The 25,117-nt window shown below is 33.3% G+C and overlaps 3 protein-coding genes across 15 annotated transcripts; all 3 read left to right on the plus strand.

Moving 5' to 3' along the window:
• On the plus strand, positions 1–4,417 carry LOC140880260 (putative SWI/SNF-related matrix-associated actin-dependent regulator of chromatin subfamily A member 3-like 1). 2 transcript variants are annotated; one of them, XM_073284551.1, is made up of 4 exons: positions 1–521; positions 750–1,906; positions 2,704–3,073; positions 3,383–4,417. In XM_073284551.1, exons 1-4 carry the CDS (start codon positions 170–172, stop codon positions 4,183–4,185), a joined length of 2,682 nt encoding a protein of 893 aa, XP_073140652.1. In that variant the 5' UTR covers positions 1–169; the 3' UTR covers positions 4,186–4,417. The 2 variants fall into 2 exon arrangements, with proteins under 2 accessions (XP_073140652.1, XP_073140653.1); XM_073284552.1 differs by having other exon boundaries at positions 2,704–2,995.
• A 517-nt stretch (positions 4,418–4,934) lies between these two features.
• On the plus strand, positions 4,935–12,219 carry LOC140881732 (transcription factor-like protein DPB). The gene is made up of 9 exons (XM_073287276.1): positions 4,935–5,658; positions 6,712–6,788; positions 8,315–8,358; positions 10,210–10,272; positions 10,369–10,515; positions 10,666–10,734; positions 10,913–11,011; positions 11,557–11,627; positions 11,714–12,219. The coding sequence occupies exons 1-9, from the start codon at positions 5,408–5,410 to the stop codon at positions 11,937–11,939; spliced, it is 1,047 nt and encodes a 348-aa protein (XP_073143377.1). The 5' UTR covers positions 4,935–5,407; the 3' UTR covers positions 11,940–12,219.
• Positions 12,220–20,037: 7,818 nt separating this feature from the next.
• LOC140881003 (7-dehydrocholesterol reductase-like) lies at positions 20,038–24,553 on the plus strand. 12 transcript variants are annotated; one of them, XR_012149780.1, is made up of 6 exons: positions 20,038–20,816; positions 22,649–22,763; positions 23,233–23,346; positions 23,526–23,601; positions 23,679–23,759; positions 24,528–24,553. XR_012149780.1 is itself a non-coding variant. In XM_073285944.1 (4 exons), the coding sequence occupies exons 1-4, from the start codon at positions 20,513–20,515 to the stop codon at positions 23,538–23,540; spliced, it is 228 nt and encodes a 75-aa protein (XP_073142045.1). In that variant the 5' UTR covers positions 20,038–20,512; the 3' UTR covers positions 23,541–24,269. The 12 variants fall into 12 exon arrangements, 2 of the variants coding, with proteins under 2 accessions (XP_073142045.1, XP_073142044.1); XR_012149775.1 differs by lacking the exon at positions 22,649–22,763 and having other exon boundaries at positions 20,038–20,536; positions 20,742–20,816; positions 23,741–23,759; XR_012149779.1 differs by having other exon boundaries at positions 23,526–23,759.
• The last annotated feature ends 564 nt before the right edge of the window (positions 24,554–25,117 follow it).

Below are 25,117 nucleotides of genomic sequence, written 5' to 3' on the forward strand. Positions count from 1 at the left end.
CTTCCCCCACTTTTCAAAAACTTTTTTCTTCCCTAGCTAAGCTAAGCTAAGCTTGGTTTCTGTTTTTTCACTTCCAACGCTACAAAACAAACCGCTCGCCATCGCCCCTTTTCGTCGCGAAAACAAACCCACTCCTCCTTGTGCATTTCCTCTGATTTTAGTGCAGAAGATGGAATCGGCGTCCCACGATCATCATCATCATCAGCAGGACCCTGTTGATATTTTCATGACTCTGGACCACTGGCCTTCCACCCCACCCTTCGACGAGGGTTCGTCTTCCTCGTCTTCCTCTGACACCTATATGCTCGGATTTGTCATCGTTAACATCGTCGGCCTCCGATACTACCAGGGTACCATCAGCGGCCGCGAGCTCGTCGCTTTGGTTCGGGATGAATTCAACCCCTATGACCCACATGCCATTAAGGTTCTTAATACCAGGTCGGTTCAAATCGGCCACGTCGAGCGCTCCGCCGCTGCGGTTTTGTCCCCTTTGATCGATGAAAATTTGGTTACTCTCGAGGGTACTCATTTTTTTTATTGAATTTTGGGTCTGCCTTTTTTCTAATCCCATTTGTTTGATTGTTTCACTGAATTTTGATTGTCTTTTTCCATAAACAATTGAAAATTAATGCCATCTTTTACTCAGTTTCTGATGCTAGTTTGGCTTCTTGATTCGTTATAAGCGTTTCTCTTCACTTTATACAGGTTCCTCTGCCAAATGCTTAATGTGTGAGTTTGGAATGTTACAGGAATTGTGCCGAAACTGCCAGGAAAGGGAAGAATTTACAGCATTTCCTGTCAAGTTCACATCTTTTCAAGAATAGAGGATTTTGAGAGGGCAAAACTGGCAATTGCTAATGGTGGGCTGCAGTTAATTGCTGAAACCGATGCATCTTTTACAGTATCAGAGGCAGTGGCCGTGAGGGAGAAAAAATGTATTTTAGAGGAGAAGAGTGTGGATGAGATATTTAAATTGTTGGACTTGAAGGTTTGTAACAAAGGTGCCGCTGAAGCATTGGAGCCACCTAAAAGCATTATAACTTCTGAACTTTTCTCTCATCAAAAGGAAGGCTTGGGGTGGTTGGTTAGCAGGGAGACTTCATGTGAATTGCCTCCATTTTGGGTAGCAAAAGATGGGGTTTATGTGAATGAATTAACCAATTACCAGACTGGTACAAGACCTGAGCCTATAAGAGGTGGAATATTCGCAGACGATATGGGCCTGGGTAAAACTCTCACTCTCCTTTCATTGATTGCTTTTGATAAAGCTGCCCATTCATCTATCGATGTGGATGTTGGAAATGATGCTGAACTACATGAAGAATGTGTTCCTCTTTTGAGCAAAAAGTCAAAGAGAAAAAGAGGCAGCGAAAAGACTGAAAATTCAAGAAAGAAGCAAAAGGTCGAGGATCACAAACAATCTGATGCATTGGAGCCCATGACCACACTAATTGTTTGTCCACCTTCAGTATTTTCGACATGGATAACACAGTTAGAAGAGCACACAAGAAGAGGAAGTTTTAAGGTTTATATATACTATGGAGAACGGACCAAAGATGCTAAAGAGCTTCAGAAGTATGATATTGTTCTAACAACATATTCTACATTAGCTGCTGAAGAGTCTTCGGTCAAGTCTCCTATAAAAAATATTGAGTGGAGACGAGTTATTTTGGATGAGGCGCATGTGATTAAGAATGTGAATTCTCAACAGAGTCGTGCTGTCACTAAACTGAACTCTAAGCGTAGATGGGCTATTTCTGGCACACCCATACAAAACTCCTCCTATGATTTGTTTTCTTTAATGGCTTTTTTGAAGTTTGAACCATTTTCTGTTAAAAGCCTCTGGAATAGTTTGATACAACGTCCTCTCTCTCAGGGAGATGAGAAGGGCATCTCCCGGCTGCAGGTCAGTATATCTTACTCTTATTAGTTCTTGCGTTTTAAGATGTAATTCCTATTTTGCATATTTAATGTAGTCCTTCAAGATTAAAAGAAATAACATCTTTAATACGCTATAATATAAATGATTCTCTGTGAGGTGCCATATTATTATTTGTTCCCTAGTGTTTGGTGGGTGACGTATGAAAACGTCCTGTTTACATGTATGCATTTGCTTAAATCTTCCTTTACTAGCAGTTCTTTCCAGGAAGTTCTTGTATTTGATGAGAATTTATCTTATTTCATGCTATGCAAACAAAAATACACTTTTTCTGTAGCATATGAAATTGGATGTATCATGTATGGTGATGAGAATTTAGCTTATTTCATGCTATATACCAACAAAAATACACTACAATTTCTGTAGCATATGAAATTGGATGGATGCATGGGTATCATGTTTCATGTAGGACGTGCTCATGTTTTGATATTCTCGACAATTTATCCTTTAAGGGGAATATTTCTATCGCGTGTGTCCAAACCTGAATGTGCTTGTATGTGTTCATACATGTTTGGTTAGCATCTGCGTGTGTGTGTTAAATTTCATGGACCTGTATGGTTTCCGATTCAGTTTGTGTATCACATACCATCATTTTGAATCACAATTGGGGTTTGAATGCTATTTATTTCAATTTCTTTTTCTTTTTTGAAACAATAGTTATTTCATTTTATTTTTCTTTTTTGACTGTTTCCCAATGAATTATTGCTGAATCTTCCATGTTTCTTAGATTATGTCACAACAATCCTATGTGCATTATGCTGTAGGGTCTCATGGCTGCAATATCTTTGAGGAGAACCAAAGAGAAGGGATTGGTTGATCTACCATCTAAAAGCATAGAGACCTTTTTTGTAAACCTCCGTGAAGAGGAACGTGAGGTTTATGATCAGATGGAAGGAGAGGCAGGAAAGATTGTTCAAGGCTACATTTCTGATGAAAGTTTGATGGTAAATTATTCTACCATACTTGGCATACTTATACGTCTTCGTCAGATTTGCACAGATCTAGCCCTGTGCCCTTCAGATCTCAGAGCACTCATTCCCCCAGGCAAAATTGAAGGTATTCAGTCTGATTTCACCATTCTCTGCGGCTCTGTGGCTTCGTCCTCCTCTAATCCATCTCATTTAATTGTATTAGGTATCCCTCATAAGTCATACCCAAGAAAGTAATTTCTCATAAGAAAGGGTAATTTGTAGGACTTTGTATCTACTGGCAATTCAACCATGAGGATGATGCAACTTTTTCTTACTTTATATCAGAACATGTTTCATCATTTGTTTACTTTCGTTGGACAGCTTTCAAGTGTTGCATGTGGGATTTGTTGCGAAATATTCCTCCAAACTTCATGCTTTTGGGTGTACTTTTCTTGATTGTGGGTATTGTTAGGAACCGAATGGCTACCTTTATTTCTAACAGCCGTCTGTACATCATGTGTAATCCGTACAGATGTGAAGAACAATCCAAAATTACTCCAAAAATTGCTCTCAGTGTTGCAAGATGGAGAAGATTTCGACTGTCCAATCTGCATATGCCCACCAACAGATATTATAATAACATGCTGCGCTCACATCTTTTGCCGATCCTGCATTTTGAAGACGCTCAAACGAACTAAACCCTGTTGTCCATTGTGCCGCCATCCTCTTTCAGAGTCCGATCTCTTCAAAGCCCCTCCGGAGTCTTCTCAGGCAATTCCTTCTGGAGCTTCATCTTCAATTATTTCGTCCAAAGTTGCTGCTCTGTTAAGACTGCTGTCTATGTCTAGAGATCAGAACCCATCGACGAAATCAGTCATATTCTCCCAATTCCGAAAGATGTTACTTTTACTCGAAGTACCACTTAGAGAAGCTGGTTTTAAAGTACTCCGTTTAGATGGATCATCGAATGCAAAAAAGAGAGCTCAGGTGATCAAAGAATTTGAAGTCCCTGCACCAGAAGGTCCGACAATCTTGCTTGCAAGTCTAAAAGCTTCAAGTGCGGGTATAAACCTTACTGCTGCTTCGAGGGTATACTTACTCGAGCCATGGTGGAATCCAGCAGTGGAGGAACAGGCTATGGACAGGGTCCACCGAATAGGCCAAAAAGATGATGTGAAGATCGTGAGATTGATAGCCAGAGATACAATAGAGGAGAGGATTTTACAACTCCAAGCAAACAAAAAGATGCTAGCTAGGAAAGCATTTGGTAAGAAGAGTTCCAAGGATCAGAGAGAGATCAGCAGAGATGATCTTCGCGCACTGATGAACTTGTGAGTAGGTTCTTACTTGCGTTAACAAACATATTTGCTCGTGTTTTGTAACTTGTACATGATGTATCCAAAAGGTTGCTACCCAGAAAGCTGATTGAGTTGTTTTGGTTGGGCTTCTGAATAGTTGATGGACGAATGCAATCGTCATATGACATTTTCAGTGATGAAAGAACCCAAAATGGTAACAATGGGACGTTTTGACCAATTGGTTGTATAAAGATGGTGATTTTGCGTTACTTAACGTGCAATATTTTTCGGTTTTGGAAGTAGGATGTGAACTTTTTCACCTTTAATTTTCAGCCAACCTATTTGTACTTGGGATCTCATGCCATTATCTTCATGATAGCTCCAATTTATTCACGTGCTACTTCCGTTGCATCCCTGTTGTAGCCTTTGCTTGATAATCATTTAAAAGGTTGATCATGCCATTTTTACTCTGCCAATTATATATTATAATGAAAAAAACATATAGACAAAATAATTATAATTAACGGATAAAGTATGCGAATGATCACAAGTATAAGATACACATAACGTCGAGTGTAAATATATTATACAGTCAAGTTTTTAAATTTCAAAATTCAAACACATTATTAGTTAAAAATAAAAATAATAATGCAAATAGGTGATATCTCAAAAAGGATTAATAAAAAAAAATAGTATTCAATTATGAATGTACTTTTATTGAAAAGTTCGATTATATTTTTGGGAGAAGAAAAGAAAAAACAATCTTTGCAATAACCCCGACAACTGTTGAACATTGTATTTGTATCACATCGCACTTTCTGAAAGTCAATCTGCGACTCCCGTTCTTTCGAAACTACATGTATGTATATGTATATATATAAAATAATCTTTCAACATATCGCGGATTAATCTTTTCAAGAATTTTGCGTTTATTTTAACCCGGTCTCTCTCCCAAGTGCACTATGTTGTTGATTTGATGGGTATTCGGGGTTGATTCGTTACTGCGTAAAGATATTCCTGCGATAACTAATTCTTTTCGGAGTTTCTCTTGAATTTTCAAGGTTCTTGGTGTTTCTTTTGTAAATTCAAATCTGGGAATCTTTCCTTTCAACCCAATTGGGGTTTGTGAAATTCTTATCTCCGGTTTCTTCCAAACCCCTAGTTTTTTCCCCTTCCATTTTCACTGACGTTTCTTGAAATTTCATAAGTTCTAAGTTATCAGTCTGGCATCTTTCGACAGTTTATGATTTTCTGTGATAATGGTGAATCATGGTGACAAGAGTAAAATTAATCAAGAAGGTGGGGATAAGACCCCATCATCTGTTTCTAAAGGCGGCGGTGGAGGAGCCACAAGATCATGCGGTACCACTGTTTCTGGTCAATCTATATCAACCAGCGGCAGTGTTGGTTCCCCCTTAAGCCGGAGTGAGGCTGCAGCGACCACCCCTACAAATCGAATTAACAATCTTGAAATTCAGGGTGATGATGCTGGGTCTCGAGGTACTGCTGGGTGAGCCCTCGAGTCTGACTACTTTTATCTTAGTTGTTAGCTTTTCCTGCAAATGTTTACTGAACTACTTTTATTAACAAATGTTTATGAACTTCTTTAGTTGTTACCCCTACAAATCGAATTAACAAAATTGTTGTTTGTAGATTTGCTTTGGACTTTTGAACTATGTAAATTAGTTACTTTGACAGGGACGCTGTTTGACCCAGTTTTGCAGTCAGGAGACCTTGTGAATGCAAGTTGATTATTTTGATCAAAAGATAAAATGTGTTGAAAGTTAAAACCTTAAAGGAGAAGTTAAAGATGGTGGGTGAATGAAGTATACTGTCTAAGTAGATCCAAATGGACATTCATTTGATAGATTCCCTCTTAAATATGAGATGATATTTGGTTAACTTGTGGTTCAAAGTCTAGTGTAATTCGATATTGGTTCTGAAGGGATTATTCTTTATCACGAAGAAAAAGGGTTTTCATTTTTTGTTGGAGTATGAGAACAAAACAAGATATAAATTTGTAACAGAATCATAGTTTAAAAAATGTTACAAAGTGATGGCTGGCTCAAAATGATGCTAAGATCAGCCTTATAGGACTTGGCGCATATGAAAGCAAAGGATTGTAAATCTAACATGAATGTAATGTTATAGTTCCTCATTTACGTGTAGTCTTGTAGACTAATATATATGTTTTCTTGTTGGTAATTAATTATAAATTACCTATAGGATGATATTTGATGCAATGTTTTTGGCATATTAAGATTTTAGAATTATTTTGTCCTGGTGCATATGACATCGGTGAGGTGCATCCTCACAATTTACATTGAGCTTTGGGTTCAAACCACCTTTGTGCTTATTGCTTTTTGCGACTTTCATGACTATCAATGGGATGTGTGTTGAATTACAAATATTTGCTTTTAGAGCTTGAGGTTGATGTCTAATATAACAATGATTATTACAATATTAGAGTCTTCTTTGTTATTTCTCCACGGGTGACTATCTAGTGTTATCTATTTGTTTTTGTATTTGGTTACGTATTTTATGTTTATATTGTTATAAACAGGAACAAGAAGAAGAGAAGTCAACGTGCAGTAGGAGGTGATAAAAGTGGCCGAGGACTCCGTCAATTTAGCATGAAAGGTTCTTTTTTTTAGAAAAAAATATTAATATGGCATGTTTTGTTTCATTTATGCTGAAAATGTCATTTTATATTATTCTTTCAACTCGTTGTACCATCGAAGGGATTGGCTATCTTCATTAGAACTTTTCTTGTCTAAAATATTGTTATTGAAGATATTGTCATGTTATTTTGTGGACTGAGGTTTGACCGAATCCCAAAGCCAACCTCCTTCGAATTGCCTTTCCAGCCAAAATTTCTGTTTTGGCCAATCGAACTAATAAGATGGCTTAACCTACGTTTACTCTTTTTAATTGTAATATCCAGTCCAACAGGATTCAAAGTTGGGCACCTTTATGCATATGCATGTGGGATGGATAAAGATCCATAAGCACATGCACGAGTTGAACTCGTGTATGCTTGAAAACTTTAATCTACTTCTGAATTATATTTCAAGAATATAAAGTATGGAGTCGTAGCCAATTATTTGATGACATTGACATATTGTGGCACCACCATAAATGTCTGATTTGATTATGCCCAACAACTGCTTTGTTGGTAAAGAGATTAATCTAGTAGTAATTTAATTGAAATCACAAAATCCAAAAAGCATGACGAGGTTATTTTCTTTTGTAAGTTGTAGGTCTCGGGTCATATACTACCTGTCCCTTGAAAAGTGACATAGTCATACGGTTTCATGTGCGTCATGATTATTGTATTTGTCACTATCTATTGTATTTCTACTGGTTTAAAAGAAGTGCTATGCAGAAAAGAACGTTAACATTGAACCTGAGCAAATGTTTAAAGCAATTGATATAAGGTGGATGGAAAAAATAATTCTCAAGTATGGGATTACTGTTAAATAATTTGTCTGACCCTAGGCTACTTCAAGATTCTATGTAATAGGAATTATTTTTTGCCATATACCGTTAAGAGAGGGGTTAGAGCCTAAAGAAGACAGAGGCATGTCTATGGTTAAGATTATGGGTCTTGCAACTGGTATTATGTCCTTCTTTTGGGACAAATAATCAGATCGTAATGATGCTTTATTTGGTTCAGTTCTTTGTGCGGGACATATTTTAATATAAAAGTTGATAGAGGATTTGTATGTCATTCGCTTTTTCCTAGTTTGCATTTGCTATCAGTGTGAGGTAGAACGCAAGTGAAAAGCTTATGTTGGAAGTGGTCACGCCCTGAGACAATCGGCTCCTCTACCAACTACTTCGTATTCGTTCTTGCTTCACAAAAATGGCCAACTCAAGTTGATTTAGGAATCCCTTGTAACCTCTTATTAAAATAGTTTAAGCTTTGAGATTTTAACCCTTGTGAGATAAGAGATATCACAGTAGTTTGATCAATCTTTGGAATTTTTTTGCGCATTATCAACGCTTTGTTGTTAAAAGTTCAAACAGAGCTTTGTTAGGTTATTTTAACTTCTGAATATCTTGGGGTGGGCGGCGGGTTTGTCGGTTTCTTTTATATTGTTTGTAATTCTGATTAAAAATTTGAGTTACATGGTGATTAAGTGTGTACCTTCTCTTGTTGATAGTGTGCGAGAAAGTGGAAAGCAAAGGAAGAACTACATATAATGAGGTAAGCTTGCTCTTTCAATATCTTAATTAACTTGGAATCTTGTTTCTTGGAAATACTCATTGTTTGTCTATCCACAGCTTCGACATGGTTTGGTGTTTCCGTACATCAATGCACAATTAGCTCACACATTCTGATCTTCAATTTAGATAGCCATCCGTTACACATGCATTCTTCATTGCTTGACACCCATGTTATGATGGTTTGCTATGAGAGAAAGTATTGCAATTTTTTTTTATTGGAGAGTGGGAGATCATGCAGCTTGGTTCTAGTCTTTTGCTATTTATTTATTTATTTATCACTTCATTTAGAGCTATAACTTCTGCAAAACAATTGTAAGTAATAAGTTTTTCAAATTTGTTTGACAATAATTTCGTCAAACAACTTATAAACATTCAAAATAAGATGTTTGATAGCTTATAATTTGTTGTAAAAAAAGTTGGGTTACTCGAACTTATTTTATAAGATCTTTAAATATTTTTAAAAGACCAAATTACCCTTATTAATTTTAATATGTCTCAAAAAATCTACCCTCGTGTTATATCATACAAGTTCATTCATATAATAATTATATTTGTTATTATTTATTTATTTATTATTAATATTACAATTAATATTTAATTATAATAATTACATTTGTAATTGTAATTGTAATTGTAATTATAATTTGTTACAAGTAATAGTGTATATATAATTATAATAATTATATTATTATAATCATTAATATTTATTATTAATAATATAAAATTATTTTAATTATGCTTTATTAGACACTTTTATTATAATTTGTAGTAATAATAATATTAATAATAATTATAGTTATAATTATTATTTAATTAGTAATATGTAAAAAATTACTATTATATTATTTTTATAGTGAAATTATGTCTTTTTTGGTAATTGTTATACTAAAAGATCTTAAATACCAAACAATTGACATCTTTAAGATTCATTGTCTTATTTAACCTAAGCACTTTAACAATTTATTTTAAAATAATTCCTTATAGCTTGTAATTTTTTAAAAAACTTATAAGCTGTTAAAGTTTTATAAACTTAGTTAAACACCTTAGAATGTCATTTTGACCATTTGTGGTTCACTTTTCGGTGGTGCTTTTATTTGCATTTCCAAATTCACACATTCTAAAGCTTCTCATTTTGAAACTTTGAGTTTCATCATTATTTTCATAAGACAGGTGCACAATACTTTATTCCTGAAATTACCGGTGTAGGGAAAACATGTTAAATCTTTTCAATAAGCGTACAGAAAGTTGATGTACCTTGTAGAAATCAATCTAGAAAAGCATGGCCATTTTGTTGGTTTGCTTTTGTTTCTGGTGTCATTAACTTATGAACTTACAAAACATTATTTGGCGTATCCAAAATCAATTTCTTTGGCAAGATGGTTGAAATATGAAGGAAAATCCGATAATCTTGCCAAATGCTTCAAGAACAGGGCGATCAAATTTGACCCTTTTTAGGTATTACAGTCAAGATCGTTAATGCTGAATAGGAGCTCAAGATCTCCCTTTGTAAAAAAAAAAGAATGGAGTCGTGTGCTGCTTTGTTTTTGGAATGGAAAGAAATATTAAGACCTACGTTTGTGGAAATGATATATCTATTTTTTCTCGATCATTGATTTGGGATGACCACACAGGAGTTAGGAGCTCTTTCTTTGTTTTTAGTTTGATATATATTTATCCGTATCCGGCACGGCATCTTGTAACTTTTTGGCTCTGTTGCTGTTGGCTGTTATGCCCTCTCCACTTTGATAATATTGCTGAATCACGCATTTGTTATCACTGAACTCCACATTTTACATGTATATCTTAATATGACAATTTCAAGTCACACCAGGTTGCAGATGAACTTGTGGCAGAATTTTCAGCTCCTGACCATAGTAATGCAACTCCGGACCAGGTTTGTTACTGTTCTAGATCTGTATCTTTTGCTTGGGGGTAACTATGAGGGCCAAGCATTAAGCTTTAAATTTTTATTACCATGCATGTCTGACAGCAACAATATGACGAGAAAAATATACGACGAAGGGTCTATGATGCATTAAATGTGCTGATGGCCATGGATATTATCTCTAAAGATAAAAAGGAGATACAGTGGAAGGGGTTACCTCGGACTAGCTTGAATGATGTGGAAGAATTGAAGGTGGGAATTTAGTTCCATCTTTTAATGCCTGCATTTCCACCCCCACCCCCACCCCCCCAACCCCCACCCCTTTTTTTCTTAACTTTATTTATTTACTTTTGTCGTTATACATCTGCAACCTAAGATTAGTGGACATCTAATGGATTGTAGAATGAACGTATCGGATTCAGAAATCGTATTCAAAAGAAAGCAGCGTATCTGGCAGAGCTGGAGGAACAGGTACGAGTCTGTGAGAAGATATTGCTGGCTTTTCTGACTTTTGCAGTGTCTTTTTTAATTTCATGTGTCTTACATTAAGTAAATCATGCCTAACAAAGTTCCTTTTTCATTTTTTTTTCTCTTAATGATTTTTTCATTTTTTGGCCTAATAATTCTTCATTTTTATGCTTATCTGTAGTATGCTGGCCTCCAAAGCCTCATACAACGCAATGTACAACAATATGGTTTGGGAAATGCTCCAAGCGGTGGTGTGGCTCTACCTTTCATAATGGTGCAGGTAGAGTATATGAGAAATTTGCAAAGATTTGTCGCATCTATTTATCTAAAGGAACTGCTGTGCTAACACTTTGTTATCTATACAAAATGCATGTTTTTCTTACCACATATTAGAATTCTTGCGTTCTTCTACTGGCTCCTGTTGGAGTTACTTTATAGTTTCCAATTTCATGTCCACAAACATGATTTGCTCGTGTTAGCTTGCTGTTATTTGATTCATGCGTTTATAACTAAGCCAGAAATAAAGTGAGCTAGTCAACTGACGGGAGACTGTACTAACACTTGGGATATTCCACAATTGCTTAGTCTGTCATTTATAAATATAAATATATATACAAACGAGAAATCACTTAATATGCACGTGTTCCTGAGTTTCATTTCTTGCATGGTTAACGTCTTTGCACCCGTACCTGGATTCTTTTTTAGTTCATTATCATGCTAGAAGTCAGTTCTTGCTTCTGAAAATTCTTGGCAATGGCTATTGTCTTGACATAGGTTCCCTTCTTCTATTTAATTCCCCACATCTCATTTATGCCTTTAAATTAGACTCGTCCCCATGCTACGGTGGAGGTTGAAATATCAGAAGATATGCAGCTTGTGCATTTTGATTTCAATAGGTATTTGCTTTTGGCCTGTTATCCATCTAAAGAAGTTCTTGTAAGAGATTTCTTTACCGCAACCTATTCATTTATTTTCGTGGCAGCACGCCTTTTGAGCTGCACGATGACTATTACGTTCTAAAGGCAATGAAATTCTGTGAAAAACCGGTAAGGGAAGCCTTGGCTCAAGACCTCCCTACAGATGTCGGCAAAGATTCTAGCATTCCCAGTATGTCTCCGTCTGAAATAACTCATTCATCAAGATCGAAGCTTCCAACTTCGCCTCCTCTTCCTGGGATACTAAAGTCACGGGTTAAGCATGAGCATTAATCTGTCCGGGTCGAGCTCGAATATATCTGCTGTATATCGTGTAGAGAGTCAAATGGAAGCAGTCTGCCTATTTGTGGGGTGACATTCGAGAATTTTTTTACTCAGACCAAATGAAACCATAAGGCGGTAGGATTTTATTTTATTTATTTTTTAAAAATTTTGTCCACAGGTTAGCTATTACTATTCATTTCGCATTTTGTAGTTAATTATATATATAAATATTATTTTCTTTTGTTTTGGGTATCATAATATGACATCAATAAATATTTCATTAGGTGCCTCAAGTCCCCCTCTTTCTGGTGTTTCATATTTAGGAAATTAAATAAATATATATAATGATAATTTAGGGGCTGGGTGATTGGTGATTGGGCAATTACCACTGACAATCTGACATCCTATCAGGGGACAAGGGGAGAGTGCTACTCCCCATGTTCCCATTGAGTGACACGTGTCCCCCACTATTCTTTTACCTTTTCCTTTTCTTTCTTTTTTTTCTGCCCGTTTATTTTTTTTTCGTTTCATTATTATTATTATTTTTTGACATTTTCATTTTTTCTTTTTTAAGTGTAGGGTTTTATACTTTCTCCAATATTCATGTATATATAAATAGAATATTTTTTTTTAAAAAAAATATCTCCAAATAATACTACAATTAAATATTAATTACAAGCATATTTTTGAAAAATATATTTCGGCAAGATTTTTTTTAAAAAACACTTGTTTGTTTTTATTTATGTACATGAAAATTGAAAATTATGCTATTGGACTTTGATTTATTAGATTGCTATACATTCATAATTTGAATGATTATTTTTTTTTTCATTCTATCATTTGGCTAAAACAAAGATGATTTTTTTATGAGTATATTTATGTGTTTGGTTTGTAGTAACATATTTTGTGATTTTATAAATATTAAAAATATATCTCTATATTTTTACAAATTACTTTACAGTAATATTTTAAATTTAAAGTTAAAAGAAAAAATATATTTTGTATTTGAGGCATGTAATAAATCTATTTTTTATGATGAGTATAAATTTATTATAATATTTAATTTTCAAATTCTCAATTCTATTACATAAATTAAAAAAAAATTGTTGTCTCTGGTAATATAGCATTCACAAATAGGAGGTATAATAAATTTTTTTTTATCAATAATCATAAATTCCCTTCTAATTTAAAAATTCGATCATTTAGAGATTTATTTTTCTATGATTGAATTTCTATTTGTAAACAGATTGATAGTCAAAGAAGGACACATTGAGTATGTAGATTTATATGAATTAAAAAAGGAACAAATTAATAATATATAGTGAGAGAACAGGTAAATAGACAAAGGAACGAAAATAAGAAAGAATAAGGAGCAAAGAAAAGCAAAAAAATAAAATCAAATGGAAAGATAACAAATTGAATAATAAATTTATGAATTTAACTATTAGTTTCTCATTTTGATATAATTTATATAGTTAATAAAATATCATTTCATGTAGTTGTAGCATTTAATAAATTTATTTTTCATATTATGAATATAAATTTATTATAATATTTATTTATATTTAATTTTAAAATATCCAATTTTAAAATTCTCGATGTTACACAAAATTAAAAAAATTAAGAAAAAAAACTTGTCTGTGGATTATTTTAGCATGTATAATTAGTAGGTTAGAATAATTTTTTTTTATTAGTAATGATAATTTCCTTCTAATTTTAAAATTTGATCATTTTGAATTTAATTTTTTTTAACCGAGCTTTAAAATTTTAATACCATCTAACATTTAACCGTAAATATATTGATAGGAAATTTTATGGGAAATTACAATAGTTAGGAGATAATAAATAATTTATTAGAGAAGAAATATGGAGCAAAAATGGACTAAATCAAAGTGAAAAATAAGAAATGAATAAGGAGGAAAGAGAAAAATGGTAAAGAAGAATGAGACACATGTGACTTAAAAGGATTTAGAGGGAGTAGCATTCCAGGAGAAGCATAGACTCTCCCGGGGACAAGGGTGTGGTGCCTCCCCTTCGACCCCCCTCCTTCCGCTGGCGCCACGTAGCATGATAAACGTGGATGCTGATATCCCTCACGTGACTGTTTAGCGCGTCCTAAACACTCGTGCCGACAAGATATTTTCAGGTGTGACGATTACACTTCTTTGTTTGGTGTAACTTAACTAACCCCGTACTCAAAAAAAAAAAAAAAAACTTAACTAACCCGTTGCCTTGCATTATTCCCGTCATCTATACTATGATATAAAAATTGAGTTTATTATAGTAACTATTTTTGAGGATATCAAAATTTTTTATTTCATAATTATTCCTTCTTATCCACTATCTCAATAAATCTCTCAATTTTTTTTTTGTTTAAAAAAATACATAAAAAATCATTTATTTTACACATGTAAAACATGTGCATTTTGCACTAGTCTCAATAATCCATCTACCCACCGCACTCTCATTTGCAATTTCGAATAATTTTCCTATGTTTTTCTTTCAAATTTCACATTAATTTAGGAAAAATCTTAATTTTATTCCTGCAAGTCTTACTATACTCAGGGTATCATTCTTTTTTATTGTGTACATTTTGTTTAATCAATTATAGTGATAAAATTATGTTTTGAAAGATGTGTCAAGATTAGGGTGTAAACGAACCAAATATGTTCGTGAGCTTTTCGAATCGGCTCGATAAATATTTGATTTGTATTCGAACTTATCGAACTCGAGCCGAATTCGAAAATGTTCGAACTTTTTTTCGAGTTGAGTTCGAGCCAAAATTATTTTATTCGATAGTTCGCAAATAGTTCGCGAGCTTTAATATTTAATTAATATAATATAATTATATAATAAATATATATATTTCGAATTTTCTCGAACATTTTGAGCTTTTTGAACCATAATATTTGAGCAATAGTTCACGAATAAGTTTGAATATCTAGAACTCGAACTCGAACTTCATTTCGAGCCAAACTCGAACTCAAACTTTATGTCGAGCCAAATTCGAACTCGAATTTTTACTCTCAACTACCCATAACTCACTAGTCACTACGTATGATCAAGAGTGGGGTTTCTTGATAAGGAATAACCCAATTTTTAATAAATTAGCCCTACTAACTAATGTTAAGATTTCAGGATTTGCATGAGCGATACTTGATCACTTGGATCCGACATCGCACGTTCAGCTAAATTTCAATAATTCAGATAAAAATTTTATTTGGCTACATCAACTTAAGCTGATGTACCCAAAATAATTTCACCTGAAGCAGGTAATATCAAGGAGATGTACGAGTGTGGTCCACACATACAGACGTACTCGTGCGAACATTAAGAAAAATAAGGAAAATGTCATCCTATATGTACAAGCAAGTTCCCGAACACTACATCTAAGAGTGAAAATTTATTCATATATGTGGGATCCATTGAAAAAATAGTTAACCACATATATTGATATATCTCCACCTTTGGATCGATGTTCATTGGTGTAGTACCCATACATAGGATCCAATTTACCAAAAAATAGTGGGTTATCACCTGTATCACAAATGGATCGGAATGTTAGAAGTTTCAGGGTTTGCTTGGTGAAAATCCTCATGCGCTTAAATCAACACTGCCCCGAAATTAAGCAAATCAAAGGAAAAAAAACTTGAAATGCTCATACGAGAACTCCCTTCAAATGAAAGGTGAGTGACCTATTTATAGATATACGAAGAGTCTCAAAAGTTCTCTCAAACACTACTTAAATAAGCCTAGTACAATGAATGAGAGCCAATAAATAATGAAATTTTGTGAATGAAAAATTAAAAAATATTGCTTATTAAAAGTACTCTCGAACACTTAATAATGGAATTTGTCAATTAAATATCGAGCTTCATTGCAGTTATCTACACTAATTTGAGTTAAGACCCCATTAGATCGTGTGTATGTGTGTGTATATATATACATTTATATATATATATATATATATATATATATATATATATATATATATATGTGTTTGTATATATATGGTGAAGGAAAATAAAAGAAAACAAATGATTTTCTTGAATTTATTTTGTAAAATAAGATCACATTTTTACGTCAGATCGCCGTACTAACATAGTCATATATTTTCTAACTAATAACTAACTAACTACTGAATCTTTTAATTTATGACGCAATACATTGCTAGACATATATAATAGCGGAAATAATTATTTACCCAAATTATGTGAGAAGTGATTGTATATATACTATGACATTGATAGAATGATTTGTAAGATCAGCAACTTAAAACAACAAACGTATCGTATATAGTAATGGTTTTAGGTAGTTTTTCGGAAAGCTTTTTAGAAGCACTTTTGATAAGCTTTTATGTTAACAAAAATTTAAAATTTTGTAAAATTTTGTTAACAAAAAACTGAGAAGAGCGCTTCTTATAAACTCTCTCAAACACTACCTTAGTCCATCAATGTGCTACCAAACTAAATTCAAGTACATTTGGTCCTCTTACTTAAATTGAATTACATGCAAATATTATCCATATACTTAACTTGAGTTACATGCAAATATTAATAATCAGAAACATTTCTATTAAGAAAATAGTTGTAAAATAATTTTCAAAAGTTGCACATAAACCATGTGAATCTTGTACCATTCGTTTAAATTAAGTATATATGACACACAAAATACAAAATATGAACAATTGAATTTCTGGTTTTGTAATTAAGTTGAGTACATTTTTATTTTTGGTTTTGTTATTGGTCAATTCACTTATTTTTGTCTATTAACTTGTATTTTGTTTCAATTCTATTTTTTTTTTATTAAAGTACTGATGTGACATTGAACATACAAGCAATATCATCTTCAAATCATGAACCATGTTTTATGACACATTATCATCTTTTATGTCACGTCAACATCGGGATTAAATTGATGAATTAGCATAAAAACACATTAGAACTTCTATAAATTGACAGATAACTGGACAAAAACTTTAAAACATATAAGTTAGTGAACAAAAATATAATTTTCTCATGCCAAATATGATTTTAGTTTTTACCTTTTGATGTATACACAATACCTAACCTAACTATTTGTCTGTACCATATAATATATATGGAATTTGTAAATGCTATATTTACTGCGAGTGTAAGATTGACACATTGACAGTGCCCCAAATCTAACCGTTATATGTTCTATACACACAATCACACACATTTTGACGCACACTCACATATACATATAGTTAATTTTGATATTATGACCATTCACCAATTGTGAATATCAACTGAAGCAAGACCTTAAATGTATATGACGTCATCTCAGCGATGGATACACCCGTAAAATACACTCAAAGTGGCCGAGTGTATTGGATAGTGTAGCCATCACTTTAGTTTCACGACCTTTCATTTAATGTCCATTAGGTTCCAATCTGAAAAGAAGCATTATAATTAGCTATTTGTGAAGAAAAGAAACCCCACAATTAATTTGTTTCCTGCAGCTAGCAGATGAGCTAGCTACCAGCTTCTTCTTGAGCTCATTATTTTTCATCTCCATTAAATATATATATTATTGATCTCCATTTCCAAGAAATTTCCTGAATTTTATTAAGAAATGGAAATGGAGAAAGCGAAGCAAAAGAAGCCGAATAAGGTGCAGCCCCAAACCGGGAAAAGTAGTACTACTAAGCAGCCACTCAAAGTTGTGTACATAACAAACCCTATAAAGAATATCAAGACCAGCGCCTCCGAATTCAGGTCTCTCGTGCAAGAGCTCACCGGGAAAGACTCCGATGTGTCGGAATCATCCAAGTTCGCCACCGCCGACGGTGGCAGTGGCAAAAACATCAAGGGGAAAGAGGAGGCTAATATTAATATTTATGATCATGTTCCAATAAGTCGAAATATAGGGCAAAGTAGTACTATTATTAATGGTCATGATTTGCCACCAGCAGGATCCGAGTCCGACCCGTCATCATTAATCGATGAAATGTATACGATTAATGAGGATTTCATGGGTGGTTCATATTTTGACGACCATTTCTTCTGAAGATCCAAGCCAGCTGCTCTAAGTACGTACTAGATGATCAATTAGGTATGCAGCGCGCTTAATTTGTTTTTCAAGATTAATTGTCATGATTCCATTTATTTTCGCCGGCCAGATTTTATTTCATGCTTACTATTCGAATCTTCGATTGTACGTACGTGGGTTTCATTTTTAAATTTTAATTGAAAATCTTCACAAGGATGGCTTTTTTCTCCTAATAATTTCCTCTTAAAATTAAATGTAGACAGATTTGCTATAATTATAATTTTGAAGTATAAAATTGTACGAAAAATTAATCTATTGTGTTCCTTTTTTTTTAATAATTGGATCGACTCTAAAAGGGGATGATTATAACTAGTGGGGCAACCAAAAAAATGATAATGATAAATCAAAATTTGGCCTCTGTATGTGAAATTGGTCATCAATTTCCATTTATTTCTTGAACTATTAATTTTTCTGAGAAAAAAATAACATATATAGATTTGCTCTCTATTCTCGTATATATGTTAAAAGTATTAATTTTAAGAAGGGTTTTAAATGCATATAGTGAGACCTAGCTAGCTAATTAAGCTACACGAATGTGCTACTATTTTATAATTGAAGTGATATATCGGATTTATGAAGTACTTAATTAATTGGCCTTCTTTTAATAAATGATTTGAGTACCTCATCACTTTAATTAATGCTTGCTAAGTGCATTGGGCATTTCTAACTATATACTTGTTTTCTCACAGTACTATTTCCATGTACTTGTGATTATTTTACAATCACGATTAATTTAATCGGGAGATTTTGCTAGAATGAGAAAAATATCGATTAAAAATATAATTCTAAAAAATGCAGTTTCTGAAACTTGCCATATATACTGGCCTGCCTTCTCTTTTTTCTCTTTCTTTTTTCTTTTTTTTCCCCCCCCTTTTTTTTTTTATTTTGTTTCATGCATAGATATTATTATTTGATTGTGAAATATTATATGTGTGTGTCTGGCATTCAATATTTTAACAAAAGTATTGATGTGAAAATATAAAATGATCTAGATGATGAATATACGTAAGTTTTCTTTGGTGCATACATATATATATATATATATATATATATTAATTCCAAGTGTGTGAAAGTACATTGTATTGTTATCTGCTCAATATTTGCACGTACAGTTTTATTAGGTAGATGAACTGAACTTTTATAAAAACATAGTAGAAAAGTGTTAAAAGATTTCGCCATTTTTTACTTCGGCGATCACTATTACCGAAGTAATAGATAGATATTTACTTCGATTGTAAAACTAGCGAAGTAAAATGCACTTTAGACTTTATCAATAAAAAAAAACGGGCTTCACTTATAATTTTAAGTGACGATTTACTTCGGCATATGTTTCTTGACGAAGTAATAGGTTGAAAAATTATAATTTTAATTTATAAGTGGTTAAGTAATAGGATGAAAAGATAGAAACTGGTCTTCTCTTTACAATTGATCTACTCTCCCATTCTCACACCAACACGTCAACTTTTCTTTCCCATCTTTCTTTCCCGCTAGGCACCCGAGCAGTCACGGTATTCGGCTCGTATCTCTTTCATCCGACAACAAAATTTCAAACGATTTGAGGGGTTTTCTTCCTTACACCAGCAACTTCGTTTTGAGCCATGAATCATAGTTTTTTATGCTCGTTTGTGCCCACACCGAGCCTTTTGAGCCACGAATCATATTAATTTCAAGTGTGTGAAAGTACATTGTATTGTTATCTGCTCAATATTTGCACATACAGTTTTATTAGGTAGATGAACTGAACTTTTATAAAAACATAGTAGAAAAGTGTTAAAAGATTTTGCCATTTTTTACTTCGGCGATCACTATTACCGAAGTAATAGATAGATATTTACTTCGATTGTAAAACTAGCGAAGTAAAATGCACTTTAGACTTCATCAATAAAAAAAAACGGGCTTCACTTATAATTTTAAGTGACGATTTACTTCGGCATATGTTTCTTGACGAAGTAATAGGTTGAAAAATTATAATTTTAATTTATAAGTGGTTAAGTAATAGGATGAAAAGATAGAAACCGGTCTTCTCTTTATAATTGATCTACTCTCCCATTCTCACACCAACACGTCAACTTTTCTTTCCCATCTTTCTTTCCCGCTAGGCACCCGAGCAGTCACGGTATTCGGCTCGTATCTCTTTCATCCGACAACGAAATTTCAAACGATTTGAGGGGTTTTCTTCCTTACACCAGCAACTTCGTTTTGAGCCATGAATCATAATTTTTTATGCTCGTTTGTGCCCACACCGAGCCTTTTGGCTATCTGTCTCCTGCACGATGTTCCTGCTACGAATTTTTTTATGATTCTAGCTTTGATTCTGGTGTTTTCAACCATCTTTAGTCTGTATTTGAACTATAGGACAAACTTTAGTCAAGCCCTACCATTTTACCAATTTTCTGATTATCCCAAGCATTACACGAAGTGGGATCTGTTGGACGCAGTAAACTCTTTATCTTGGCAATTTAAATTCTACTTCATTTTCGTCTTAAGCATGCTGGTTGTTGAAGAATATGGAGGAGATGGTCTTATTACAGGTAATTTGTTCCTTATACCGTCGAACTTTCATTCGTTTCTTTGTTTTATTCTTTCATGTGTCAGAGCCGAACAAGAGACTGGGATTCACATTTTCTTTCCCAGTGAAGCATACTACAATTGATTCAGGCATCTCATCAAATGGACAAAGGGATTTACCGCTTCTGGAACTGTTAAGTTTATATTTGTTCATATTTATATTTACAGGCAAAGAAAGGCATAGTTTCATTCTTGAACGAAGCGATGGAAAGATTGGGTATGAACATGCGAGTATCCGCCTTGGTACATTCTTGTTCAATTGGTTTTGATTTTGATTTTGTTTAGCCCTTGTTTGATTACGTAAGATTTTATCTGTCAAAGGTGTGAATTTTTTTTAAAGAAAAATTGAGCTATTGTTTCTCTATAGGAAAAACAGTCAAGTGCTTCAAAATACCAAAAAAATACGGTCCATATTTGATCTGAAAAATATGTTTCTTGAATCTTGATATATGTGGTTTCGGATTTTGAAGTTACGATTTGAACAAAAGTTTTAGTGCTTTGTATTAGCTTCGATTTGGTACTAAGATCAAGTCATGTGATAAAAATTAGAAAGAGATACACCCATATTTCTGAAATTGGTATGTGTTAGAATCTTAGTTAATTCTTGTTTGTGCAATGACCTACTGTTCTTTTGAAATCTGGTATTGATTGAGATATAATTCAAAGTTTAATTTCAAATAAATCTTATATATGATTTCATTTTCTTTGAATTTCCACCAGTTACAAGCCATTTGGATGTAAAATAAATTTCATATGATTTTTCTACGGAAACTGATCTAATATACAGAAAACTAAGCATGCGAGTGTCATGTGTGTTATTGCTGACAGATTTAGGCTTAGTAATTGATTTTATTTGGAACATAATTGAGAAGATGAAATGTAGGGAAATATGGTAGCTTTAATTTCCAATTTATAGAACTTGTTTTTGATCATATTTGAATTTAATATGAATTTTATAGTAACATGTGACTAATTTGGAATTCTGCTGTGACCTTGCTGTATTTTCTAATTGTATTTCGAACATCTGGGAATTATACACTAGGAATTTGGAATACATTTCAAATGAAAGTTATAGTCCCTTAAGTTTAAAGTAAAATGTCTTTAGATTCGCCCAATTTTGATTTAAATTGAGCGAGATATAATAATTTTTCTATACTTGGTTTTGTATAAGAATTGCTCTTTGTATTTAACTATGCAAGCATATGATGGTGTTTTAAAACTTAAGAAACATTATAGGAATGGAAGGGTATTTTACTGTCATTGTTACATCTTGCCACTTCGTCCCTCTATAGCTGGGTAGCAAGCAATGCCACAATATTTGTCGTGGTGGCTCTTATTCTTTCTTTGTTTCTCATCTTCGAGCATTTAGCTGCATTCAAACAGCCAGAGGTTCATCTGTTACTATGTCTCTATTTCCTAGCTTTGATAAATAAATTGACTTATTCCTCTTTTATTTCATTTGAGGACCTAAATTTATCATCTTTTGTTCCATTTCAGGAGCAACTTTATCAATGTGAGTTTGGTATATGTGTGTGTATATAGGATGAGTCATCTATTTTTGTAAAGATATTAGTTTCTATAGGGTTCTTATTCCCATATTTGTGAATTTGTACTAATATTAGGTGATGGGATTCATTCGTGCGTAATTGAACTATGCGCAGATCGTATACCATGGTACTAATATTTTTGTAAAAACTATTAGGCCTATTTTGGTTGCTCATTTATTCTCCCATTATATAGGACATTAAAAATTTATATAAATGTGAAAGTAGTTTCAGATTATGACCTGCTCAAGGAGTTGTTGAGATGTTTTACCTCCATGTACATTTTCATTTCCCAATCTACTTGTTTATTAAATTTGTTATTATTATATTTTGTTAAGGTTTTAAAATTTTTTAACCCTCATTAGTATATGATCATTTGGGCGAGATGTTTTCAACACTCATTCTTGAAAGTTATGTCTTTTGTATTTTCTTGTACAACAAAGTAAGTGCTCTTGGCAGTACTCTAGTAAACTTAAAGTCCATATCAATTATCTACCATATATCTTATATTCTGAATAATGTTGCATTAAGGGTCTAATTGCACCACCTTCAAGTGATTCTGTGCCATCAGGAAATATTGTCATCGATTTATATTGGGTGAGCGCCGCATCAGCTTTCCTTTCAAAGAGGATCTGTAGGCTCATCGGTGAGATCCTTCAGGCTTATATTCATATCAACCTTTCATTTTCCTTGTGTTTTACTCTGATCTCTGTGGCGTCTTCTAAATAATAAAAGAAGTTATCTTGGAACTTAAGCTAATTTCGGAGATTGTGGGAGTATTATTCTGGAAACTATAGTGTATTCGAGTACTTGTATTAGATAGCTTAAATTTCAGAATTTCTTGTTAAAGAAAGGAGATTGTTTTTTTTCTTTACTATGAATCAAGTGATGTTGTACATAGAAGTTAGCGGTTTACTAAATTTGGTGCTATCATGTTAATGGAATTCTAGCTCCATTTAATGTTTACATAATGTTCTTGCGTATGAGTAATCCACAAATCTCTGATTAGCAGCTATGATTTGTTTATTACAAGTGCTGAAACTATTGATTTATTACTTTGTCAACAATGTCTTTCCGCAGTTTTTCGAACTAAATATGTCGATTAATATTTGCAGGGAAAGAAGCTGTATCCTTGCATTGGAAAGAACTTTGATATTAAATTTTTTACGAATTGTAAATTTGGGATGATGTGCTGGGCTGTTCTTGCTGTGACCTACTGCATAAAGCAGGTAATATTATCATATATTATGATACTACAACGTAATATTGCACTTCCTTATCGTCTTATTAAATATTCCACATAAACTAAGTCCAAATGATTGTATGTTTAGCCTATAACATTAAAAATTATAAGTTGGCAACAGTAAAACTTAAAAATTATAAGTTGGCGTCTATGGGTGTGATGCAGCTGAAAACCCCATAATTTGTCTCATCGGAAGCTAGCGACGCCGCTGCAGACTCGTCGCCTCCCTCTTTTATCAAAGGTGGTTGTTATTATTGCTTTGTTTCTTGTTATTTTCCTACTAGTAGCTGAATACCTTTTAATTATTGTTGATTTAAGACTCGATTTTGGCTACTTGTGTAACATGACTGTGAGATCTGGAAATCGTTTTGTGCTCGCAGGTTTTATTTCAGCAATGAGGTGAGGAACTATGAATTTTGGATTTGGTAACTGTTTAGTGTTTTGCTATTTTTTTTGTCATCAAAGTTTCGCCTTTTTTCTTACTTCATCTCATTTATTTAATAAGATAAGCTGAAAAATATTGTAATTTTGTAGAATATGATAAGATATAAGCATTCAATAATCATGGGAAAACAAGTTAGTACGATGGGAAACTAGAAGTTTCCCTTCTCTCGAATCCAGGGAATACACCCGTGGTAGATTTAAATGTCGGTTTTGATGCCGAATGACTAGATGAATTAATACAGCAGATAACCTGTTTATAGATGAGATGCCAGAAAAATTGTTTCTTGGTTGCTTAGGAGGTGAAGAAGCGAGGTATAATCTGCTCAACATGTTTTACATATGAAGTAATAGGCAGATAAGTAATAGGCTTTCCCATTTGACGTAAACCTTTCGTTTTTGTCGGTAAGCATATACAACTGTGCATCTTCCTTTCAAGTTCTATTATATATATATATATATATATATATATATATATATATATATATATATATATATATATATATATATATTATTGTTGGAAGAAAGAATTTGCAGGGAATAATTATTCTCTATTATTGTGAGAAGTGTTCTTGATGAGTTTTTTGATTTTCTCACTCACTGCGTAGTCTATGAGCATTTCTGATTTTTTAGCCTGCATGTTTTGGAGAGATTTGGGCTTTGTAGTATATTATTTTTGTTGAATCTGAGATTAATTAATGTTATTCCAATTTATGCTATTTGCAGATCCGATGGATCCTTGATTGGAGAAACACCATTTTTTCATGTTTTAATTTAGTGAGGAATCTTCAGTCATTTTAATTACTTCATGAATTGCTTGAAAGTAACATTTTCTCGATGGATTTATGGTAGGGTGTATTGAAGGAAGTAGCTTCAGTTGTATGTATTCATCTATTTAAATTAAATATATAATTAAACATATGTAGCATGTTTGATCGACTTTGGACCTTGAAATTTCAGAGGTATAATCTGCTCAACATGTTCTCATTTGAATTTACTATTTAGAGGGCGCATTGAAGGGAGTTATGTTGAATCCGATATTTTGGTGATAACAAACAACAACTGTGCTGCCAACCATTGTATTTCAGGAATCTACTACAACTTCTACCGGAAGCTTTTCAACCGCCCTTGCTCTCGACCGGCTGAAGACACAAGGATAAATCTATCTACCGGAAGCTTGTCAACCGCCTATGTCTCTCGACCGGTTGAAGTCTCAAGCCTATCGACTGGTTATTCAAACCAGCAGAGGACAAATATCTCTACCGGTAGAATGCCAACTGCCTATCAAGATATCTCGAGACAAGTACCTGTGACAA

This window comes from Henckelia pumila, chromosome 2 (genome assembly GCF_033568475.1).
Source record: "Henckelia pumila isolate YLH828 chromosome 2, ASM3356847v2, whole genome shotgun sequence".
Lineage (NCBI taxonomy): Eukaryota > Viridiplantae > Streptophyta > Magnoliopsida > Lamiales > Gesneriaceae > Henckelia > Henckelia pumila.